This window comes from Typopeltis vanoorti, chromosome 6, assembly GCF_054136105.1.
Source record: "Typopeltis vanoorti isolate ZY-2024b chromosome 6, IOZ_Tvanoo_1.0, whole genome shotgun sequence".
NCBI lineage: Eukaryota > Metazoa > Arthropoda > Arachnida > Uropygi > Thelyphonidae > Typopeltis > Typopeltis vanoorti.
The window spans coordinates 148,717,295-148,737,720 of NC_143554.1; the positions used below are offsets into that span (position 1 = coordinate 148,717,295).

The window sequence follows — 20,426 nt, forward strand, 5'->3', positions numbered from 1 at the left end:
TTAATAATACTTTTTTGCCTGTATATTATGTATTTACAACATATGTTCTTCTAATATTAACAGTGAAGATTATACAGGATTTTTTGCATAATTTTTATTTTATTTTTATTTTTATTTATTTATTATTATTATTATTTATTTATTTATTTATTTATTTATTTATTTATTTATTTTAAGTTTGAGAAAGAATGATTATACATACAAATTTCTGCATTTGCTTATAAGTATTACTTGTAGATGAGTGAGGCAAGTTAATCCCACCAACTTTGAAGCTTGGGTTTGATTTTATGAAGAGAGTGGGATTTAGCCTTCATTATTTCTGTTGTTGTTACTGTTTATGCATGGGATGTAGGCATTGGATGCTAGTGATTTGTGATGTGTATATTAGTGTTAATGGTTTCTTAACTTTGTTGGTATATTTTCCCGAGTTCGTTTTTTAATTCTGTAGTTATCTACGTGTTTTAAATTTCTTGGTAGGTTGTTGAGTTGCGTGGATATCTGATGTGATCTCACAAAAGAACGGCATGTCTTGTTGAAGGGTGTGGGGATGTAGAGAGTTGTTGTAGGTCGTGTTATACGATATGTGTCTATGTTGTTTCGATAGATGATGTTGCAGTAATTCCTTGTTAATGTCATGTAATGCTTCAGGTTTTTAATGGTCAGAATTTTGTGTATCGCCATGTGCTTGTCGGATATTGGCACGATTTTCCTGTGTAGTGTTTCTAATATTGTTAGGTGGCTGCTTGATGTATTTACATAGAATGTTATTCCGTATCTGAGTAGGAATTCGCAGATACCGTGATATGAGAGTTTTTCTTATGTTGGGTGGAATAATGTCTTTAACTTTGAAGAGTTTTGCTGCGATGATCCGAAGTTTGGTGTGTAGGTATTCTATGTTTTTCCATTTAAGGGGGAATCTATATAGAGACCGAGGTATTTTGCGTGTATTACAGGTTTGATTTCGGAACATTGGCAGCTATTTTTGTTGATAATGCAGCGGTATGTGTGACAATGTATCGATAGTGATGCGAGGCGTATGATTCTTGGGTTGTGTATTATCAGCATCTGTGTTTTGGTGCCGTTGATTAGAATTGTGTTGTCTGGAAGTATGTTTTGATTTCGTTTAGGTTTTGTTGTGCTTTGCAGAGAGCTGTGTTAATGTCTGTGTGGATTGCTAGTAGTGTAGTGTCATATGCGTATTGAAATATTTGACTTCTTATGGATATGTTATGAACATCGTTAATGTATATGTTGAATAGAGTGGGTAATAATATGGCACCTCGAGGTACACCGTGTTTTACTTGAATACTCCGAGTGTGACATGTACCTATTTTTGTTACTTGAGTTCTGTTTGAGAGGTAGTTCTTGAACCATGTATGCAGTGTTCCTATTATACCTATTGAGTATAATTTGGTGAGTTGTATGTCATGTTCAAGCGTGTCAAATGCTTTGGTTAGATCCGGCAGTATAAGGACGGCGTACTTGTTTTTGTCGAGAGATTTGTTTATTATGTCAGCGATGTTTTTTGAAAGCCGTATTGGTTTTGTGAGATGATGTTGTACTTCTGTAAATAGTTCTGTAGTCTGGTGTGTGTCATTTTTTTTAGAATTTTTGAGATGACTGATAGTGTAGCAATTGGTCTGTAGTTCTAAGTATCGTTTCTTTTTCCGTGTTTGACCATTGGCGTAATTACTGCAGTTTTTAGTTATTGTGGAATAATGCCTGTGTCGGATATTATGTTCACGAGGTTCAAAAGTATTGGATTTATTTGTTCAAATTGTGTTATAAGGTCTGTGATTCTTGCTCAAGATATATGATATGTAACCAAGTGCATGTAATGTACGTATCACATGTAAACCAAAGTATGTAATGTATGTATTATATGTAAACAAATGTATGTAATGTGCTCATATGTAAACAAAAGTAAGTAATGTATCATATGTAATCAAATGCATGTAATGTATGCATGTAATAACTGTAACAAAAGTATGCAATATAGCGTGATTATATCCATTGATATTGTATATATAGAGTGCAAAATTGCAAAGAAACATCTGTAATAATCATCATTATGAATATTATAATAATTCATGTTGTAAACAGTTATTTTTATTATTATTATTTTTAAAACAACTTTATGTACGAGAAGTATTTGTTATGCATAATTGTCTTCATATAATGTATGTAATTTATCTGAGAAATAATAAAATGTTAAAAAATATTATTATTATTATTATTATTATTATTATTATTATTATTATCAGATGGTGCTGTGTAGGCAGACAGATGCACGTACGCTGTATCGCTGCTTCTGGTTTTATAGGATTAAAGTGTTAATTAACTCATGTTTCTAACTTGAAAGTGCTACTGTTTAATTCTACTAACACGCTGAAGACAGGGACGTTCAAATTAACAAAATCGGATAAGTAAGATTCAAATTTTCAGTGTTGAAAGTTCATAGAGTGTACTGCAGTCACCAGTGAACGAAGTACAAAGGACGTCGCCATCGTAAAAGTCGCACTATAGTCACTAACGGGAAGAAAGGCTAAAGGTCACCGAGACAGCGAAGTTCAAGCAAAATGAGCTGCAACAAATGCAATAAACCATTAAGCGATGAAGCGGACGGGCCGCAGTGTTCAGGATGTAACAAAAAACAACATTCCCACTGTTCAGGGATCTCAGAAAGCACGTGGAAAGCAAAAGGAGCTGTGAAACGGATCGAATGGCGATGTCAACAGTGCCGTGAGAAAACGAAGAACAAAGACCAGACACCAAAGAAAAGTAACGACGCACATCAAGGTAAGCCGCTTCCGGATCCTAAAATTATAGATAACTTTGATTCATTTAAACTCATGGTGAAAGACTTATTAAATGCACACATGGAACAAATTAACAAAAAATTCGAGGAGTATGAACATTACATACAGTTCAATAAGTAGTTGGGATTAACTTGCCTCACTCATCTACAAGTAATACTTATAAGCAAATGCAGAAATTTATATGTATAATCATTCTTTCTCAAACTTAAAAAAAGTATTATTATTATTATTATTATTATTATTATTATTATTATTATTATTATTATTATTATTATCTTCCTCCGATAAGCTCTACTTAGCTTCGAGGAAGAAATCAGAAATGCCTCCCAAAGAAAGATATAAAATACATTATACAGAAAAAAAAATTATTATTATTATAATTTTTTAAAAATATTATTTTTAAAATATAACAGAAATAAAGACTAAATTAACGGTAGCGATAGAAACGCAAAAAGAAAGAAAGAAAACAGAACTTCAAATTGAGGGAATAACGAAAGAAAATACAGAAGACTTACGCAACATAATGCAACTGGTCGGTAGCAAAATTGGAATTCAAATCGCAACCACAGATATCACCTATATCAACCGAGGCCCACAAAAAAATAAAGAGAGCCCGCCACCAATCATCGCTCGTTTTACCAACAGAAATCTGAGAGTTTCCATTCTTACAGCAAGCAAGAAAACAAGGCCGACAACAACGATACTAACTGATAAGAAACTCCCAACACCAATCTATATAACGGAACACTGGACTCCATACTTCAAAAATCTTCTATACCAAGCAAGGAAGACAAAAACAGAGAAAAACTACAAGTTCCTGTGGACAAAGAATTCCCAGATATTTTTGGGAAAGAATGAAAACACTCGAATATACATAATTACAAGTGAATCCGTCTTACACAGCCTACCAATTTAAAACACTAACTCTTTACATCCTTAAGAATAAGAATAGAACTCATTTAAAAACTATATAATGGAGATCTCAAATATGGCGAACATATCCAGTCAGACAACATAAACCTCAAGGTCTTTGACACTTTGAAGAAATGGTCAGACAACATTTCCACCAACACCAACTTCACAATCATACACACAAACATAAGAAGTATGAAAAAACACTGGCTCACATTGATAACACAGCTCAATTATGCCATGATAAACATAGATGCGCTAATACTGACAACGGTGAGTATTAAGGCATACTGACAGTTGCAATAAACGATAGAGAAATTATGCGTATATATCACGAAAAATTATCAAACCTACAACTTATGTAGACCAAACAAAAGAGTAGGTGGCATTGTGGCATTTATCAAAGAAAAATACAATGTGACAGAAAAACAAACTCACTTCGAACATGCGGAAACACTAATTTTGGAACTCACAAATAGCCACAATAGTATCAAATACACAAGAAACACAATATACAGACCCTCAGATAATAATCTACTCAATTTTCTTCACGAGTTAGAAACATGGCTAAGCGGAATCGAACCGCGTACAACACACAGGCTCATCCTAATAGGAGACATTAACATAAAGACACTTGACCACGCTTCTTCAACCACTAACATATATCTTGATATACTACGTCAGTACAACATAAACCCTACCATTAACTCCCCAACAAGAGAAGAAATACTCAGTAACTCACTAACACAATCATGCATTGATCATATCAACATACGGGCTCCCATCCATACATACACATGATCAGTAATTAACGTAAAAAGTGCCGATCACTACTTTGTCTCAACCTCGTTTTATTACGTTTCCTACCCCCCCCTCCCACTACCACAAAAGTCGACAAAACTCGATCATACTAAAGAGCATTGTCGATAACCAAGTAAAAAATATAGACTGGAATTCCCTACTTAAAATAAACGATCCTGTAACATTATACGAGAATTTTCAACTAAACTTCACAGAAATATACAAAAAAGCAACAAAATCTACACAAGCGAGGCGAACAAACAGACAACAATCCATGGATAAATGACGACATACTAAATACTATTACTGAAAAAGAAAATCTATGGAAAAAACTTAAAAAGTCACCCAGTAACACATATTTACAAACCTTATACAAAAACACAATAAATAAACTAACAACAAAAATTCGTAGGGTAAAAAGACGCTACGACTTCCAAAAATTCATGGAATATAACGACAACATTAAGCAAACATGGGCTACACTCAACGAATTAGTAACCCGTAAAAAGAAAAAAGTTCAGCACAAGATTTTATTGCAAAAACCTTCGGTCAGAACACAAACCAAGAGGAACTAGCAAACTCATTCAACCATGCTTTCACAAACAACATCACACAACTCAAAAAAGACAAATTATCAACGATGAACAAAAAACTACCAACACAAAGTCAACAACAAACGATGTATTTTCAACCCATAACCAAACAGGAACTGAAAGAAGCACTCCTAAAGACCACTCCAGGAATAGACAAAATAAGACTCACAGATCTTATAACACACTTTGAACAAATAAATCCAATACTTTTGAAACTCGTGAACATAATATTCGACACAGCCATTATTCCACAACAACTAAAAACTTCAGTAATTACGCCAATATACAAACACGGCAGAAGAAATGATACTCAGAACTACAGACCAATAGCTACACTACCAGTCATCTCAAAAATTCCAGAAAAAATAACACACACCAGACTACAGAACTATTTACAGTAGTCAACATCATCTTACAAATCCAATACGGCTTTCAGAAAACAAAAAGCACCATTTGTTTATTAGAAGACATCGCCGACACAATAAACAAAGCTCTCGACAAAAACAAGCACGCTGTCCTTATACTGCTGGACCTAACCAAAGCATTTGACACACTTGAACATCACATACTACTCACCAAACTATACTCAATAGGTATAAGAGGAACACTGCATATATGGTTCAAGAACTACCTCTCAAACAGAACACAAGTAACAAAAATAGGTACATGTCACAGTCGGAGTACACGAGTAAAACATGGCGTCCCTCAAGGTGCCATATTTTCACCCACTCTATTCAACATATACATTAACGATATTCATAACATGTCCATAAGAAGTCAAATATTTCAATACGCATATGACACTGCACTACTAGCAATCCACACAGACATTAACACAGCTCTCTGCAGAACACAACAAGACCTAAACGAAATCACAAAATACTTCCACCAAAACGCAATTCTAATCAACAGCACCAAAACCCAGTTGTTGATAATACACAACCCAAGAATCATACGCCCCGCATCACTATCGATCCATTATCACACATACCGCTGCATTAACAACAAAAATAGCAGCTAATGTTCCGAAATCAAACCTGTAACACACGCAAAATACCTCGGTCTCTATATAGATTCCCCCTTAAATGGAAAAACATAGAATACCTACACACCAAACTTCGGATCATCGCTGCAAAACTCTTTCAAGTTAAAAACATTATTCCACCCAACATAAAAAAAAACTTCTATATCACGGTATATGCGAATCCCTACTCAGATACGGAATAACAGTCTATGCAAATACATTAAACAGCCACCTAACAAAATTAGAAACATTACACAGGAAAATCGTGTCAACAGTGATCTGGACACATTACACGCAACAACCAATATCCGACAAGCACATGGCGATACACAGAATTCTGACCATTAATAACCTGAAGCACTACATGACATTAACAAGAAATTACTTCAACATCATCTATCGAAACAACAGAGACACATATCGTATAACACGACCTGCAACAACTCTCTACATCCCCACACCCTTCAACAACTCATACGGTTCTTATGTGAGGTCACATCAGATACCCACGCAACTCAACCTACCATGAAAGTTAAAACACGTAGATAACTACAGAACATTAAAAAACGAACTCTGGAAAATATACTAACAAAGTTAAGAAACCATTAACACTAATATACACATCACAAATCACAAGCATCCAATGCCTACATCCCATACATAAACAGTAGCAACAACACAAATAGTGAAAGCTAAATCCCACTCTCTTTATAAAAGCTAACCCAAGCTTCGAAGTAGGTGGGATTAACTTGCCTCACTTATCTACAAGTAATACTCATAAGCAAATGCAGAAATTTATATGTATAATCATTCTTTCTCAAACTTAAAAATTATTATTATTATTATTATTATTATTATTATTATTATTATTATTATTATTATTATTATTATTATTATTATTATTATTATTATTATTATCTTCCTCCGATAAGCTCTGCTTAGCTTTGAGGAAGAAATCAGGAATGCCTCCCAAAGAAAGAATATAATACATTATACAGAAAAAAAAATTATTATTATTAAAATTTTTTAAAAATATTATTAACTTGCAATTATCTGTTATTCTCAATTGTAATGCATTATAATTATTACTGTATCTATGTATGTAATTCATCTGCGACATTATAAAATGTTTAAACGCTTTTATGAAAAAAAAGAGTATTGTTTTTATTATTATTAATATTATCATTATTATTATTATTATCATTGGATAAAAACAATAACATTAGTGGTATTCATTGACCTAACAAAAGCATTTGACACAATAACACACAAAACGTTGTTAACGAAACTAACCCATATCGGAATTGGAGGTCATCTACTCCAGTGGTTTAAAGCATACAAGAAAAACAGAAAACACATCACACGTATAGGATCAGCATACAGCAAAGAGGTTCATGCAACCTGTGGAGTACCACAAGGAGCTGTTCTATCTCCCATCCTATTTAACATATACACATACGACATAAGCCACTTTCCCCTAAAAAGTAAAATCTTCCCGTACGCAGACGACACGGCCATAGTATCCATTCACAACAATGCAAATATCGCTTACACAAATATGCAACACGACATCAATCAAATCACTAACTGGTTAACCAAAAACGACATATATATATATAAACCCTGGAAAAACAAAGCTAATGGTATTCAAAAACCCACAAACCCTGACCATAGAAACTAAATATCTGACTATCTGACATTCATCCTCCTATACACAAAGTGCAGCACCTACAATCACAACCATCACACAGGTGAAAACAACATGCTATCTCAGACTTCACTTCGATCCTGATCAAAGTTGGAATAGCCATACAAATTACCTTCGTACCAAGCTTAGGATAACAGCAAGCAAACTATACAGATTAAAAGACATTGCTCCAACCCACATAAAAATACTAATCTATAAAGCATTATGTGAAAACATTTTAAGATATGCAATCACATCATACGCATTCTGCACAGACTACAGACTTAACAGGCTACAATGGTTGCAAGATAAAATGGTAAAACTGATATTCTGGGAACAACCCACTCTTATGCAGGAAGCACAGACAAAACACAAAATATTTAAGGTGAAACAATTACGCCACTACACAGTCATGTTAAAACATTACTGCAGCCCAATATATAGTAACCAGAACAACATATCAAATAACAAGACCACAGTCAACAAACCACATAACATATGAGTACAACAATCACACGACAAAGCCACCCAAAACTTCTATGTACCTGATATGATAAACAAACTGCCGTTCGACAACAGAAACCTAGGAACATACAGAGAGCTGAAACAGGCGCTATATAAACATTATAGCAAGAATGAAAATTAGAGCAATTCCTGTTTCTCTCTCCCCCCCACACACGCACACACACACAAACCTATGACAAAGCCCCTCTCAAAAAACCATCACTATAAGAACAAAAAGAAACAAATATGCCATGTCTAAATCCAACCCTATCTGCACAAAAAAAAAGTAAAACTGCAATAGCAGTTGAAGTCTTCCAAGCATGTACCAACTAACAGTCAAATCAACACCTGGCTTGTGACCAGTATAGGAACATAACCAAAACATAAAAAATAATAATAAATAAATAAAATAAATAAATAAATTATAATTATTATTATTATTATTATTATTATTATTATTATTATTATTATTATTACTACTACTACTATAGAGGAGGGCGCTGTGTAGGCACACGAACGGTTGCATGGTCGTATCGCTGATCCCGTTTTTATAGTTTTAATGTGGTTCTAACTCCTGTTTTTAATTTAAAAGTGTCATAAAGAAACTCTACTTGTCATGCAGAAGACAGTGACATTTAATTCATCGAAATCGACCAAGTGCAATTCAAAATCTGAGTGTGTAAAAATTGAAGCATATACCGTGGTTGCTAATGGGTACAGAACAAAGGACGTTGCCATCTTTGCAGCTGTCCAAAGGAAGAAAGGAGAGTCATGAAGTGCAACAAGTGTCAGAAGTAATTGCTTTCCGATGGATGTTACATAACCTGCAGGAAATGCCATAGGAATCTTCACTTTACATGTTCCGGACTTTCTGAAGCAACCTGCCAATGCAAATCCAATGCCAAATGAGAAGAATGGAAGTGCCTAAACTGTAGAGAGAGAACAAAGAAACGTCACCACCCACGACGCCATTGATTACGCCGGAGGCAGAATCGGACGATGAACTGAACAGACAACAAAACACTGGTGAGTCTTATAATTTGAGTTCCGTTAATTTATTAGTAGAAAAAGGTTTAGAAAATATAAAAGTCAGCTTGGTAGAGCTTGTCCAAGAACTATTTGATAAACAGAATAAAGAAATAACTAAAAAAATTAGCGAATATGAAGAGTTTGTTCAATTTAATAATTCAAAAGTCGAAGAAGTCATACAAATGGTAAAAACATTAAAACCAGCATTAACGCATTAACTGAGAGGCAGCACAAATTGATAAAAGACACATCGGAACTCCGTCAAGAATTTAATTTCCTGAAACAACAATACGAAGTTTTAAACCAACAACAACATAAAGAAGACCTTGTCATAAACGGTCTTCTAGAAACCGAATCCACAGAAAATCTCAGAGACGTAGTTCTAAAGTTAGACCATGCAATTGACATCCCCCTACATCATGTAGGGGGATGTCAATTGCATGATATTCAGACCATAAATCGGTTTCCCAGGAAGAACAAAAAACAAGGCTTGCCACCACTGGCACCAGTCATAGTTCATCTGACAAGCAAGGCTACAAGAGACAATTTCATAAGAGCCAGCAGACTGGAAAAACCAGAAGTCAAGGATTTAAATGCATCGCGAGACAATACGCCAATCTTTCTATTTGAGTTTTTAAAACCTTTCAATCAGAATCTTTTGTACAAAGCAAGAAAGAAAAAACAGAAAAAAGTATCAATTTTTATGGATCAAAGACGTCAAAATATTCTTGAGAAAGTCACAGACTTCAAAGTCTATACAAATAAAAAGCTCGGAAGATATAGACAGGTTGCCAGAGTGAAACAAAAGACTCCAACTTAGTTCAATAAGAAGATCTCAACACAACAAAAATGAATGCGAACCATCAGATTGATGTAATTACATCAGAATACATCGGTAATTGTACTTTCGAATCGCTTGATGCATGGAAACAAAACACAGTACAAGCGAGAGGTCTCTCAATCTTGCATATTAACAGCAGAAGCATCCGAAAACATTGGTTATTATTGCAGGCTTATCTGGGGAATTACCCTGATATTATTGATATATTGATACTTACAGAAGTATCCATAACTAATGACGAAGCGACTGCTTTCCAAATACCAGGCTTCCGACAACATAGATCATGCCGCCAAACAAGAAGAGGGGGTGGAATATTAATATTTATGAAACAAAAATTAATAGCAAAAGAAATGGCCTATCAGTTTGAGCATGCTGAAACCCTTTGCCTCGAAATCATTAATACCACGAATACACAGCATCCCATAATACTAAATGCTATTTACAGGTCACTAAACCTAAACATGATAAAATTCTTACACGAACTCAATTGCTGGCTTTCAAGCCAAGAAATATGCTCAACTGAACACCTAATGATAATTGGCGACATAAACATAAATATTGCAAATGAAAACCAGAACAACACTGTACAATACCTATACACACTATCCATGTATAATCTAATACCAACAATAACTTCATGTACTAGAGAAGAAATATTCGGAAATACTATCACTGCCTCCTGTCTAGACCATATAAACGTCCGAGCATCACCAAATAGTTACATTGCATCAGTCATAAAGTGCAAAGTAGCAGACCATTACTTCACCGCTCTAAACCTGCACACCAAGACAATAACCATGCAAAGTCCCACAGAAGAAAAGCGACAGAAGACAATAATAGACGAAGAAATAGTCAACCACGAAATAAGAAAAACAGACTCCGAACACCTGGCATCAGATTCAGAAGATATCTTATACAACAACATTAAACTCACACTGGAGGAAATATATAAGAAAGCAACAAAGAAAGTACGAATTCGTTCGAAAAGAACACAAAATTCTTGGAAAACACAAACCTTAATCCTAGAAATACACAGAAAGGACGCTTTATGGAAAGAATTAAAGCGATATCCAAATAACACAGCTCTAAAAACTGAATACAAGATAACAAGGGATCGCCTTACAACACAAATCGGAAATGCAAAAAGAAGCTACTACAGAGACAAAATAACCTCCGCACAAAACAATATGAAACAAACCTGGCATCTGATTAATGAGATGCTAGATTCTATTCCCAACACCACTGCCTCCGAAATCATAAAACACAGCTTCATTAAAGACGCAAAACCTATCCAACAACTAGCAAATGACTTTAACCAATACTAGGCAGACTCCATCCAAGAACTACACAGAAATATTCCCCCAGTCACAAAACGAGACCCTCCACTTGGAACGCAATCAAAACAGACCTTAGGGTTTCCAACCATGAAAGAAGCAGAACTTCTCTCAGCAATACATCAAATCAAACCAAACAAAGGCCCAGGAATAGATGGTATCAGACCTAAAGGTATAAAGTAGCATGCAACTTGTTTAAGTCCTATCCTACTAAAACTAATAAATAAAATATTTAAAACAGGACAGATACCAAGTATGCTAAAGACCGCCATAATTACACCCATATACAAACAAAGAAAAAGAAATTTAATCAGCAATTACAGACCCATAGCAACATTACCAATTATCAATCAAATTATGGAGCAGATCATACTGAAGAAACTCACAGCATACAATGAGATCTTTCATATTATTCCCAAAACACAATATGGTTTTCAGAAAAATAAGGGAACAGCATCTCTCTTGGAAGACTTTACAGACGTAATTAATACCGCCTTATACAAAAACAAAATAGCCATGGTAGTCTTTATAGATCTAACCAAAGCATTCGATACACTTACACATCAAACCTTGTTAGAAAAGCTGAGGCATATTGGAATAGAAGGGACTCTTCACAGGTGGTTTACAAACTACCTCCAAAATAGAAAGCATATCACACGTATCGGATCAAACCGAAGCAGAGAGCTACCAGTAACCTGTGGAGTGCCACACGGAACTGTACTCTCCCCAACTCTATTCAACATTTACACTCACGATATTAATCAGTTACTACTCAAAGGTAAGATATTCCAATATGCAGACGATACAGCAATAATATCCATCCATAATAACGCAAGCATAGCCCAAACAAATACGCAACATGATATAAATCTGATCATAGACTGGCTCACGAAAAACTCCTTACACGTAAACTCAGAAAAGACAAAATTAACGATATTCAGAAATCCACTGACTCGACCAGTTGATAACAAATATATAATCATCCAACATCCACTTTCCAACACAAAAAACACACAGAACAGCAAAACCACTACAATCACTCAGTTGAAACAATACGATACCTTGGAATTTACTTCGACGCAGATATGAACTGGAATAGCCACATGAACCATCTACACAACAAACTCCGAACAATAAGTGGCAACCTCTACAGGTTAAAAGACGTAGTTCCCATATGCCTAAAAACACTAATATACAAAGCACTATGCCAAAATATACTAAGATACGCTATAACAACGTATGCTTTCTGTGCATCCTACAAATTAAATAGATTAATGTCGCTACAGTACAAAATGACAAAACTGATCTTTTGAGAACAAAGAGAAAATTACGACCTTATAAACATTGCAATGTCAGAACACAAAATACTGATAGCAAAACATTTATTTCACTATGCAGCCTTGCTAAAACATTGTTTCGATGCCAACTACAGGACAGTTAGAAATACATGCCGTATAACAAGACTTCAGACTACTAATTATATCACATATAAATACAATAATCAGTACGGAAAGGGCACGCGAAACTTCTACATCCCAGACATGATAAACAAATTACCTTTTGAATACAGAAAGCTTACAAACTACAATAGCCTGAAAAGAGCTCTAAGGACATACTACGAACAAGAAACACGCACCCAAAATACCATATAAACTTAATGAAACACAACATATTCGCTCAGGCTTCCAGTTCAGCGACGCATCAATACATTCCAAGTTATTGTGTGTGTGTGTGCGCGCTTGTGCGCGTGTGTGCGTGCGTGCGTGCGTGCGTGCGTGAGCGTGTGAGTGTGAGTGCGCGCGCGCGCGCGCGCGAATTTTTCAATCATGGATTTCGTAGCATCCTAACATAGCAAAAAAAAAAAAAATACAATGCATAATAACCAACTTGTGTCATCCTCAGATAAGCTTACATATAAGCTTCGCGAATGAAAGGAGAAAAAAATTAGTTCTCATCCAATATGTATCATATGTAACCAAACGCATGTAATATACGTATCACATGAAAACCAATGTATGTATCATATGGAAACCAATGTACGTAATGTATATATCACATGTAAACAAATGAATGTAATGTATATAATAATTGTAATAAATGTGTGTAATGTATATAATAATTGTAATAAATGTGTGTAACGTAAAAAAAAAAAAAATAAAAGTAAATCATGAGTTTACATCGTATGTTTGTGAAAATAAGGACACATAATATTTTGATTGCATATGTGTAAATACTCTTGTATAATCACACCTTTTCAAACTTGAAAAAAAAAATAGTAAACCACAACATGTAATATTATACAACTTATGTAACTCTGAACAATATAATTGTAAATTATTATTATGATTGTTATATAAAAAAAACTGTTATCTTCATTACTATTTAAATCTCATTATATGTAGCACAAAGTGCTGAACCGTGTAAAATAATATACTGAATAGATGATCATTGTACATATGTAAATATTTGAAAGAACAATAAAAAAATAAAATAAAGTAAAATAAAAAAAATAAAAATAAAATTAAAAAAATAAAATAAATAAAAAAACGTATTATTATTATTATTATGTTTATTCTATATTCAAAAATTCTGTGTAATCTTTATTGTAAATATTAGAAAAACGTGTTGTAAATACATAATACTGAGGCAAAAAGTATTTTTAAAAATTTTAATTGAAATCCAATTGAAAGTCAATATATATATATATATATATTTTTTTTATATATTTTTTTATATATACACATATATATATATATATATATATATATATATATATATATATATATATATATATATATACACACACATATATATATATATATATATATATATATATATATATATATATATATATATATATATATATATATATATATATATATATATATATATATATATACACACATATATATATATATATATATATATATACACACACACATATATATATATATATACACACATATATATATATATATATATATATATGTAACTGACAATAATTACATGTTATCATGTAAACATTGAAGTTTACCATTGAAGACATTTTTTCTCATATCTAAGTATATTTAATCCAATTCTTATGAAACTTTAACCTTTGAAATGAAATATATCTTATTTTATTCTTAATTATTCTTAATTTTATAATTTCTATTTTTATTTTCTATTTTCTAATTGCAATCTGTTTTCTTTCATAGACACATAAAACAATCTGTTCCGTTAGTACAGCCAAATGTGAAAAGTGTGATACTGTGGTTTTCATCAATGCCATGGAACGACATAAGAATGAGTGTCCAGAAAGAGGACAATCATGTCCTGGCAGTAAATTTATGCCCTGGTGGAAAAAGCTACCAGTAAGTGTGGCTCTCTTTCGAAATTGATTAAGAATAATTTAGGCTTTTAAATGAAAATGTTTCTTGAAAGTCCAGTAACACTATCGTTTTGGACAGTGATAAATAATGATTACTATTTCACAGTTAAGAACATTTAAAGTGGGTTATATCAGATCTGGAACTTTCTGGCTACGCCACACAAATACAGGGTGTTCGGGATAAATTTGACATATTTATAATTAATTATATTTTTCCGTAAGTTACATGTATTAACACACACTTCTCTTCATTTAAAAGTTTGGACCCTTCTTCATTTATATACAAGATGTCAGAAAGGATGGATAGCTGGAACCCACCTGAATCATTGAAGAGAATAACTTGTATCATGATGATTCGTGCCCGCCATCAAAATAAGGATATTACGACTGCTGCCCAATGCTCCCTGAATACAGTAAAAACAATCAGGCATGAACTAGAGACTTGCAATGGTGACTACGAGGATGTAGCAAGAAGAAAGATCCCTAGCAGACGATCTGATTGCGTTCGTACAGCAGAATTCCTCGCAAATCTGCAGGAACAGGTGTTGAAGAACCCTGGCATTGGAATTCGGGCTTTGTTCGTGGAGTTGCTAACTGTAGTCAAGCCCTGGATGACAAGGGTAGCCAATGGTAGGCCGTATGTATGGCAGCAGGATTCGGCCCCTTGCCACACCTCTGGGAAAAGTCAAAAATGGTTGTCTGAAAATTTCTACGACTTCACCAGCCCAAATGTTTGGCCTCCAAACTCCCCAGACCTTAACCCCATGGATTATTTTGTATGGGGCGCAGTTGAAAAAGACACCAATCGCACTTCCAGTAATACAAAAGCCCAGTTAATGGATAAAATTAAAACAGTTTTTGCGGCCCTTCCCAGGGAGACTGTAGCATCAGCTTGTTCGAGGTTCCGAAGCAGAATTGAAGCTGTGATCGATGCTAATGGTGGTTATTTTGAGTAAATCTTGTTGATAGTATTGTAATTAACTCTGCCTGTAATGTTTTTTTGTCAATTCATTAAATTTAATAGATACAAAGAAGATTTTCTTTTTCCTTACGAAACTGTCAAATTTATCCCGAACACCCTGTATATGAACACACTTCTGTTTGTCGTTCAATGGACGTTTTTCTGTTGTAGCGAATTTCAATGGACCTTTTTCTGTTGTATCGAATGTCTTATCTAAACTGATTAGATATCGATCATCTTAATAAAATGTAGAGCCTTATGACTCCGCTTTTGTTCGTTAATTTTTCAAATAACAGAATTGTTATGGAGATATGTGCGATAAAAGCCTTGACTTCACACATTAAAATAGCAAAAAAACACAAGAAATAGCCCAAAACAGATTCAGCTTTCTTGAAAAAGGTAGAAAGACATCTTCAGCCTTTCTCACATATTGAGGAAACTACGCCTGCATGCACTTCAAGAAAAGAGGCTTGTATCCACTTCGTCCAGCTATATATTGTTATAAATTAGCCGGTTAAGTATCATTCATTGCGGATAATATAATCAGATTGTTTGAGTAGAAGAGTGATTGAAATTCTGCGTGCAGCAACTTTTTCTTTTAACTGTAACTGATGTTTCTGGGAAGTGGAAATAGGAGCAAAAAATCGCTACTAGTAGACCACCAAAGACCAAAGAGGGGTACCTCCGAGTTCTGAAGCGCATAGCGTGAAACAGTCGTCTGTCCTAAGTCGAAACACTCTCCGGTGAGTTTTAAAATGTTTCTGTAATCAATGTCAGGGCCACAACTGTTGGTTAGGAGCTGAAGAATTTAGATTTCCATGTCCGCGAAACTGTAAGCAACCCGAATATCAGCAAGTAGTAGTGCCAAGCGTCAGATGGAGTGGGGTGGGGTAAATCTGGCCGGCATTGGACTCTGGAACAGTGAAAACAGGTTCTCTGGATTAATGAATCACTTTTAGTCATCTGATAATCCGATCGATGAATCTCGATTTGGCAGATGCCAGGAGAACTCTAACTGCCTGAACTTGTGGTTCCAACCGTTGTGTCTAGTGACGAAGCATCATGGTCGATATCTGTGTTTCATTGTTCGGCTTCGACTCAGGGGGGTCCTGTGATAGGGAATGTTATCGATTGGCCCTATAACGATATTTTAGACAATTTTGTGCTTTCACCTTTACAACAGTTGGGTAAAGGCCTTTTTCGATAAACACTACAATGTCTTCATCTATAATGTGAAGTCTCTGCAGGAACGATTTGACAAGATCTGTGTCGAAGAAGTTGGGTGGCCTGCATAAAGACTGCATCTCAACCTATCGAACACCTATGAGATAAACTAGTAAACGGTGACAGCAAATCAAGCCAAAACGACCGACTTCGGTGTCAATCTAATTAATGCTATTATGGAAGAATGGAGGGAAATTACCGCATCTACTTACCAAAATCGAGTGGTAATCCTTCCAAGAAAATTGAAGACAGTTATAGCAGTTAGAGATGGACCAACGCGATATTAATACATTCATGATAGAGTGAACGTTGGGGCCACGGGATATTATTGATCAGATATTGAGCATCACTTGGTTTCAATATACAGAGGATGGCTTACAATGTGTTTTAATCGTCATAGTTTTTTTTACAAATGTGTTATGGTTCCAGCTAAATAATTCAAGATATTTTGAAACAAAATGCCAGCAGCATAAGATGTTGTCAGTTGCGTTTTTAGACGAAAGGGAATGACTTAAAATATCAGAAAACATTGATATGTACTTAGTAATTAGCAAGCATAATTGATAATTTAGGTGAAATCTTGAGTGACTAAACATTTATTTAATAAATCGATATAATTAGAGAATTATTTGTTATACCAATTATGTATCAGAGATACATACTACTCGTTATATAAATATTTAGTTGCAAAAATAGTTGCATAAATCTTTGATTTATGCAACTATGCGTGATGATCGCTAGTTATTTATTCTCAGAGTTTGCAAGTAATGCTGATGTTTTGAATTCCTTTGAAATTTCATCTGCACTCTTATACATATCAAAGACCTTCTGCACTTGAATATAAATCCAATACACAGCTTTTCTGAAGAAAGATCACTGCACTCTTCTTTCTCATTTGACCTGCTTGGACAATACAAATCACAAAACGTCTAGAATATCAATCACTACAATCTTAATATATTAAAATTTCATTTGAATATATTTGAATTTCATATACTGAAATCGTTCTTCAATGCTGATAATATTATGAATTTCCTTACCATTAAAAGGCCATCCTGTATTATTTTTCTCAGACAGAAGAGAATGTTAATATTTACTTAAAAAAATACGATTGCAGCATAATGGCCATTTATAGATCTCACTCTTAAACGTCTTATGTCTTTACACAAGAATTACCCAGCATTCTGCACGTCATCCATTATGATAATATTATCATAATTGGTGACATAAATATTGATTTACTAAGCAACAGTCGCCATTCTCTCGATTTCGTTCACTTTTTAACCACATATGGCCTTATCTTACCACTTAAACAATTATCTATTTAGAGGATGAATCTCCATAGCTCAGTCAATATAGACGAAGAAAAAACCTCGATTCGATCCAGGTCTTTTTTCGACCGGTATTTTTTTCTATACAGTATTTGAGGAACCTTTATCTGATCTCTTTCGACAAAATATGAGTTAGCCGGTCTCGTACGGTGGTAGGAGATTTTTCCCCAGGAACTCGGGTTTTCGGTCACCCAGAACAGACAAACCGTCCTCTGCAGACATAGGACACTATTGCCTCAAAGTAAGCATTAGAAATATATTTCGCAAAAAACAGGGCTTGAAATATTTAATTCCAAAATAGCAAAAGAAATAATACACACACTCCATGTACTGCTTTGAAAGAAGTCAATGGACACTCTCATGGCAAGGTGCATCAGGATATGCAATGAGTCACGTTTGTGTAGCCGGAATCAATTGAAAGGATATGATGCTCCCAATTCAGTGCAACTTGTTTAGGGGAAATGTCTGCGAGAAGGGAACAGATGGTGTTTGAAAGCGTCGTTGTGAGGGGATGCAATGTTACAGGCCTCTCTATTTGCAAACGTTTGACAAGTTGAGCCATCCCAGATCAACAATCATGATAACATGCTGAGATGGAAGAGTAGGACGTCAACTGCAAGAGTTATCCACAATGGATGACCCCGTACTCACTGAACGTGATCGTAGGGTGCTACCAAGGATAATATGTAAAAACGCCATTCATCGCCTGGTACGTTGAATAAGGAGTTCTAGATATCGAGTGGAATACGAATTCAGTCCCAAACAATGAAATCCGAGGCTCTCAACGTGGGTTTCCATAGTAGGACTGTAATGAGAAAGCCCGGCATTAGCTGAATCATTGCGCAGCTTCTTTAACATTTAGTAATACAAAGGGAGTGTACAGTGGAAAGCAGAGGCTTATAAAGCTGTATTATGGAATAACGAAAAACGCTGCATCCGTTAACAAGCTGAGAACGTAAGCCAAACTATGAAATTCGGAGAGGGCAGTGTGACAGTATGGCAGAGACCAGAGACCTCGTTTGGCCTCTGGTCTGTGCTTATGGTGCTATTGAACTCCGAGTGGTATCTGAACATTTTGGTATACGCAACGCTTTCTACTTTGTGTTGTTTCTACAGAATTGACCATTGTCATAAGGCTGCTATAGTAACTACGTGGTTTGTGGCCATGAAAGTCAACACACTTGACTCGTCTCCAGAGAGCCTTGACCATAATGACGATATGTGGAATGAATTGGAACGTCGGATGAGGTCAAGGGAGATGTGACCCACAACAGTCCAGGACTTCACTACATGCATACAGGAAGAATGATTCAAAATTTCCATTAATCGTTGTTGTGGAAATTATGCCCTCTAGAAATAACACAAAGAAGAAATCATTGCGTTGACCAAAATGTTCATCTGCCACAATGGATGACTCCTCACTTACCGAACGTGACTATAGGGTGCTACCAAGGATAATATGTGAAAACGCCATTCATCGCCCGGTACGTTGAATAAGGAGTTCTAGATACCGAGTGGAACACGAATCTGTCCCAAACAACGAAACACGAGGTCTCAACATGGGTTTGGATCTCCATTCTGCTTATTCTGATTTTGGAAAATGTATTTACATTTTGGTATTTAAGAATAATTATCACAGTTCGTAATTTCGATGTCGAAAGCAAAATATGCAATAAACTTTATGAACTGAAATGAAAAAAAATTAAAATTAAAATAAATTAATTAAAGGCATTATTTACTCCTTGTCTTTCTTCAACAACACATATTTTCTTATTTTTCAGGAAAAGAGAGTTAATTGTAAATCTGCAAAGGTAACTTGCCAAAAGTGTCGCGCTGTTTTGAACAAGAAGAAACAAAATAGGCATATGAAATCTACTTGTCCGAAGATATGTGTGAGATGTACCTTTTGTGAAAAACAATTCGAAAATATAAACCTTTCTGTAAGTTTGAGGAAAAATTACTTTAATTTTGAATAACTGCCGAATAATTTCAGTGA

General features: G+C 34.6%; 1 protein-coding gene across 1 annotated transcript in view; it reads left to right on the top strand.

The window, feature by feature from the left end:
• Positions 1–20,426, top strand: part of LOC150106076 (uncharacterized) — an 89,007-nt gene that overhangs the window by 39,576 nt on the left and 29,005 nt on the right. Inside the window, exons 4-5 of the mRNA XM_090394623.1 lie at positions 14,742–14,897; positions 20,212–20,370. Coding sequence (XP_090250749.1) covers positions 14,742–14,897; positions 20,212–20,370 — 315 coding nt within the window. The remainder of the gene's footprint in view (positions 1–14,741; positions 14,898–20,211; positions 20,371–20,426) is intronic.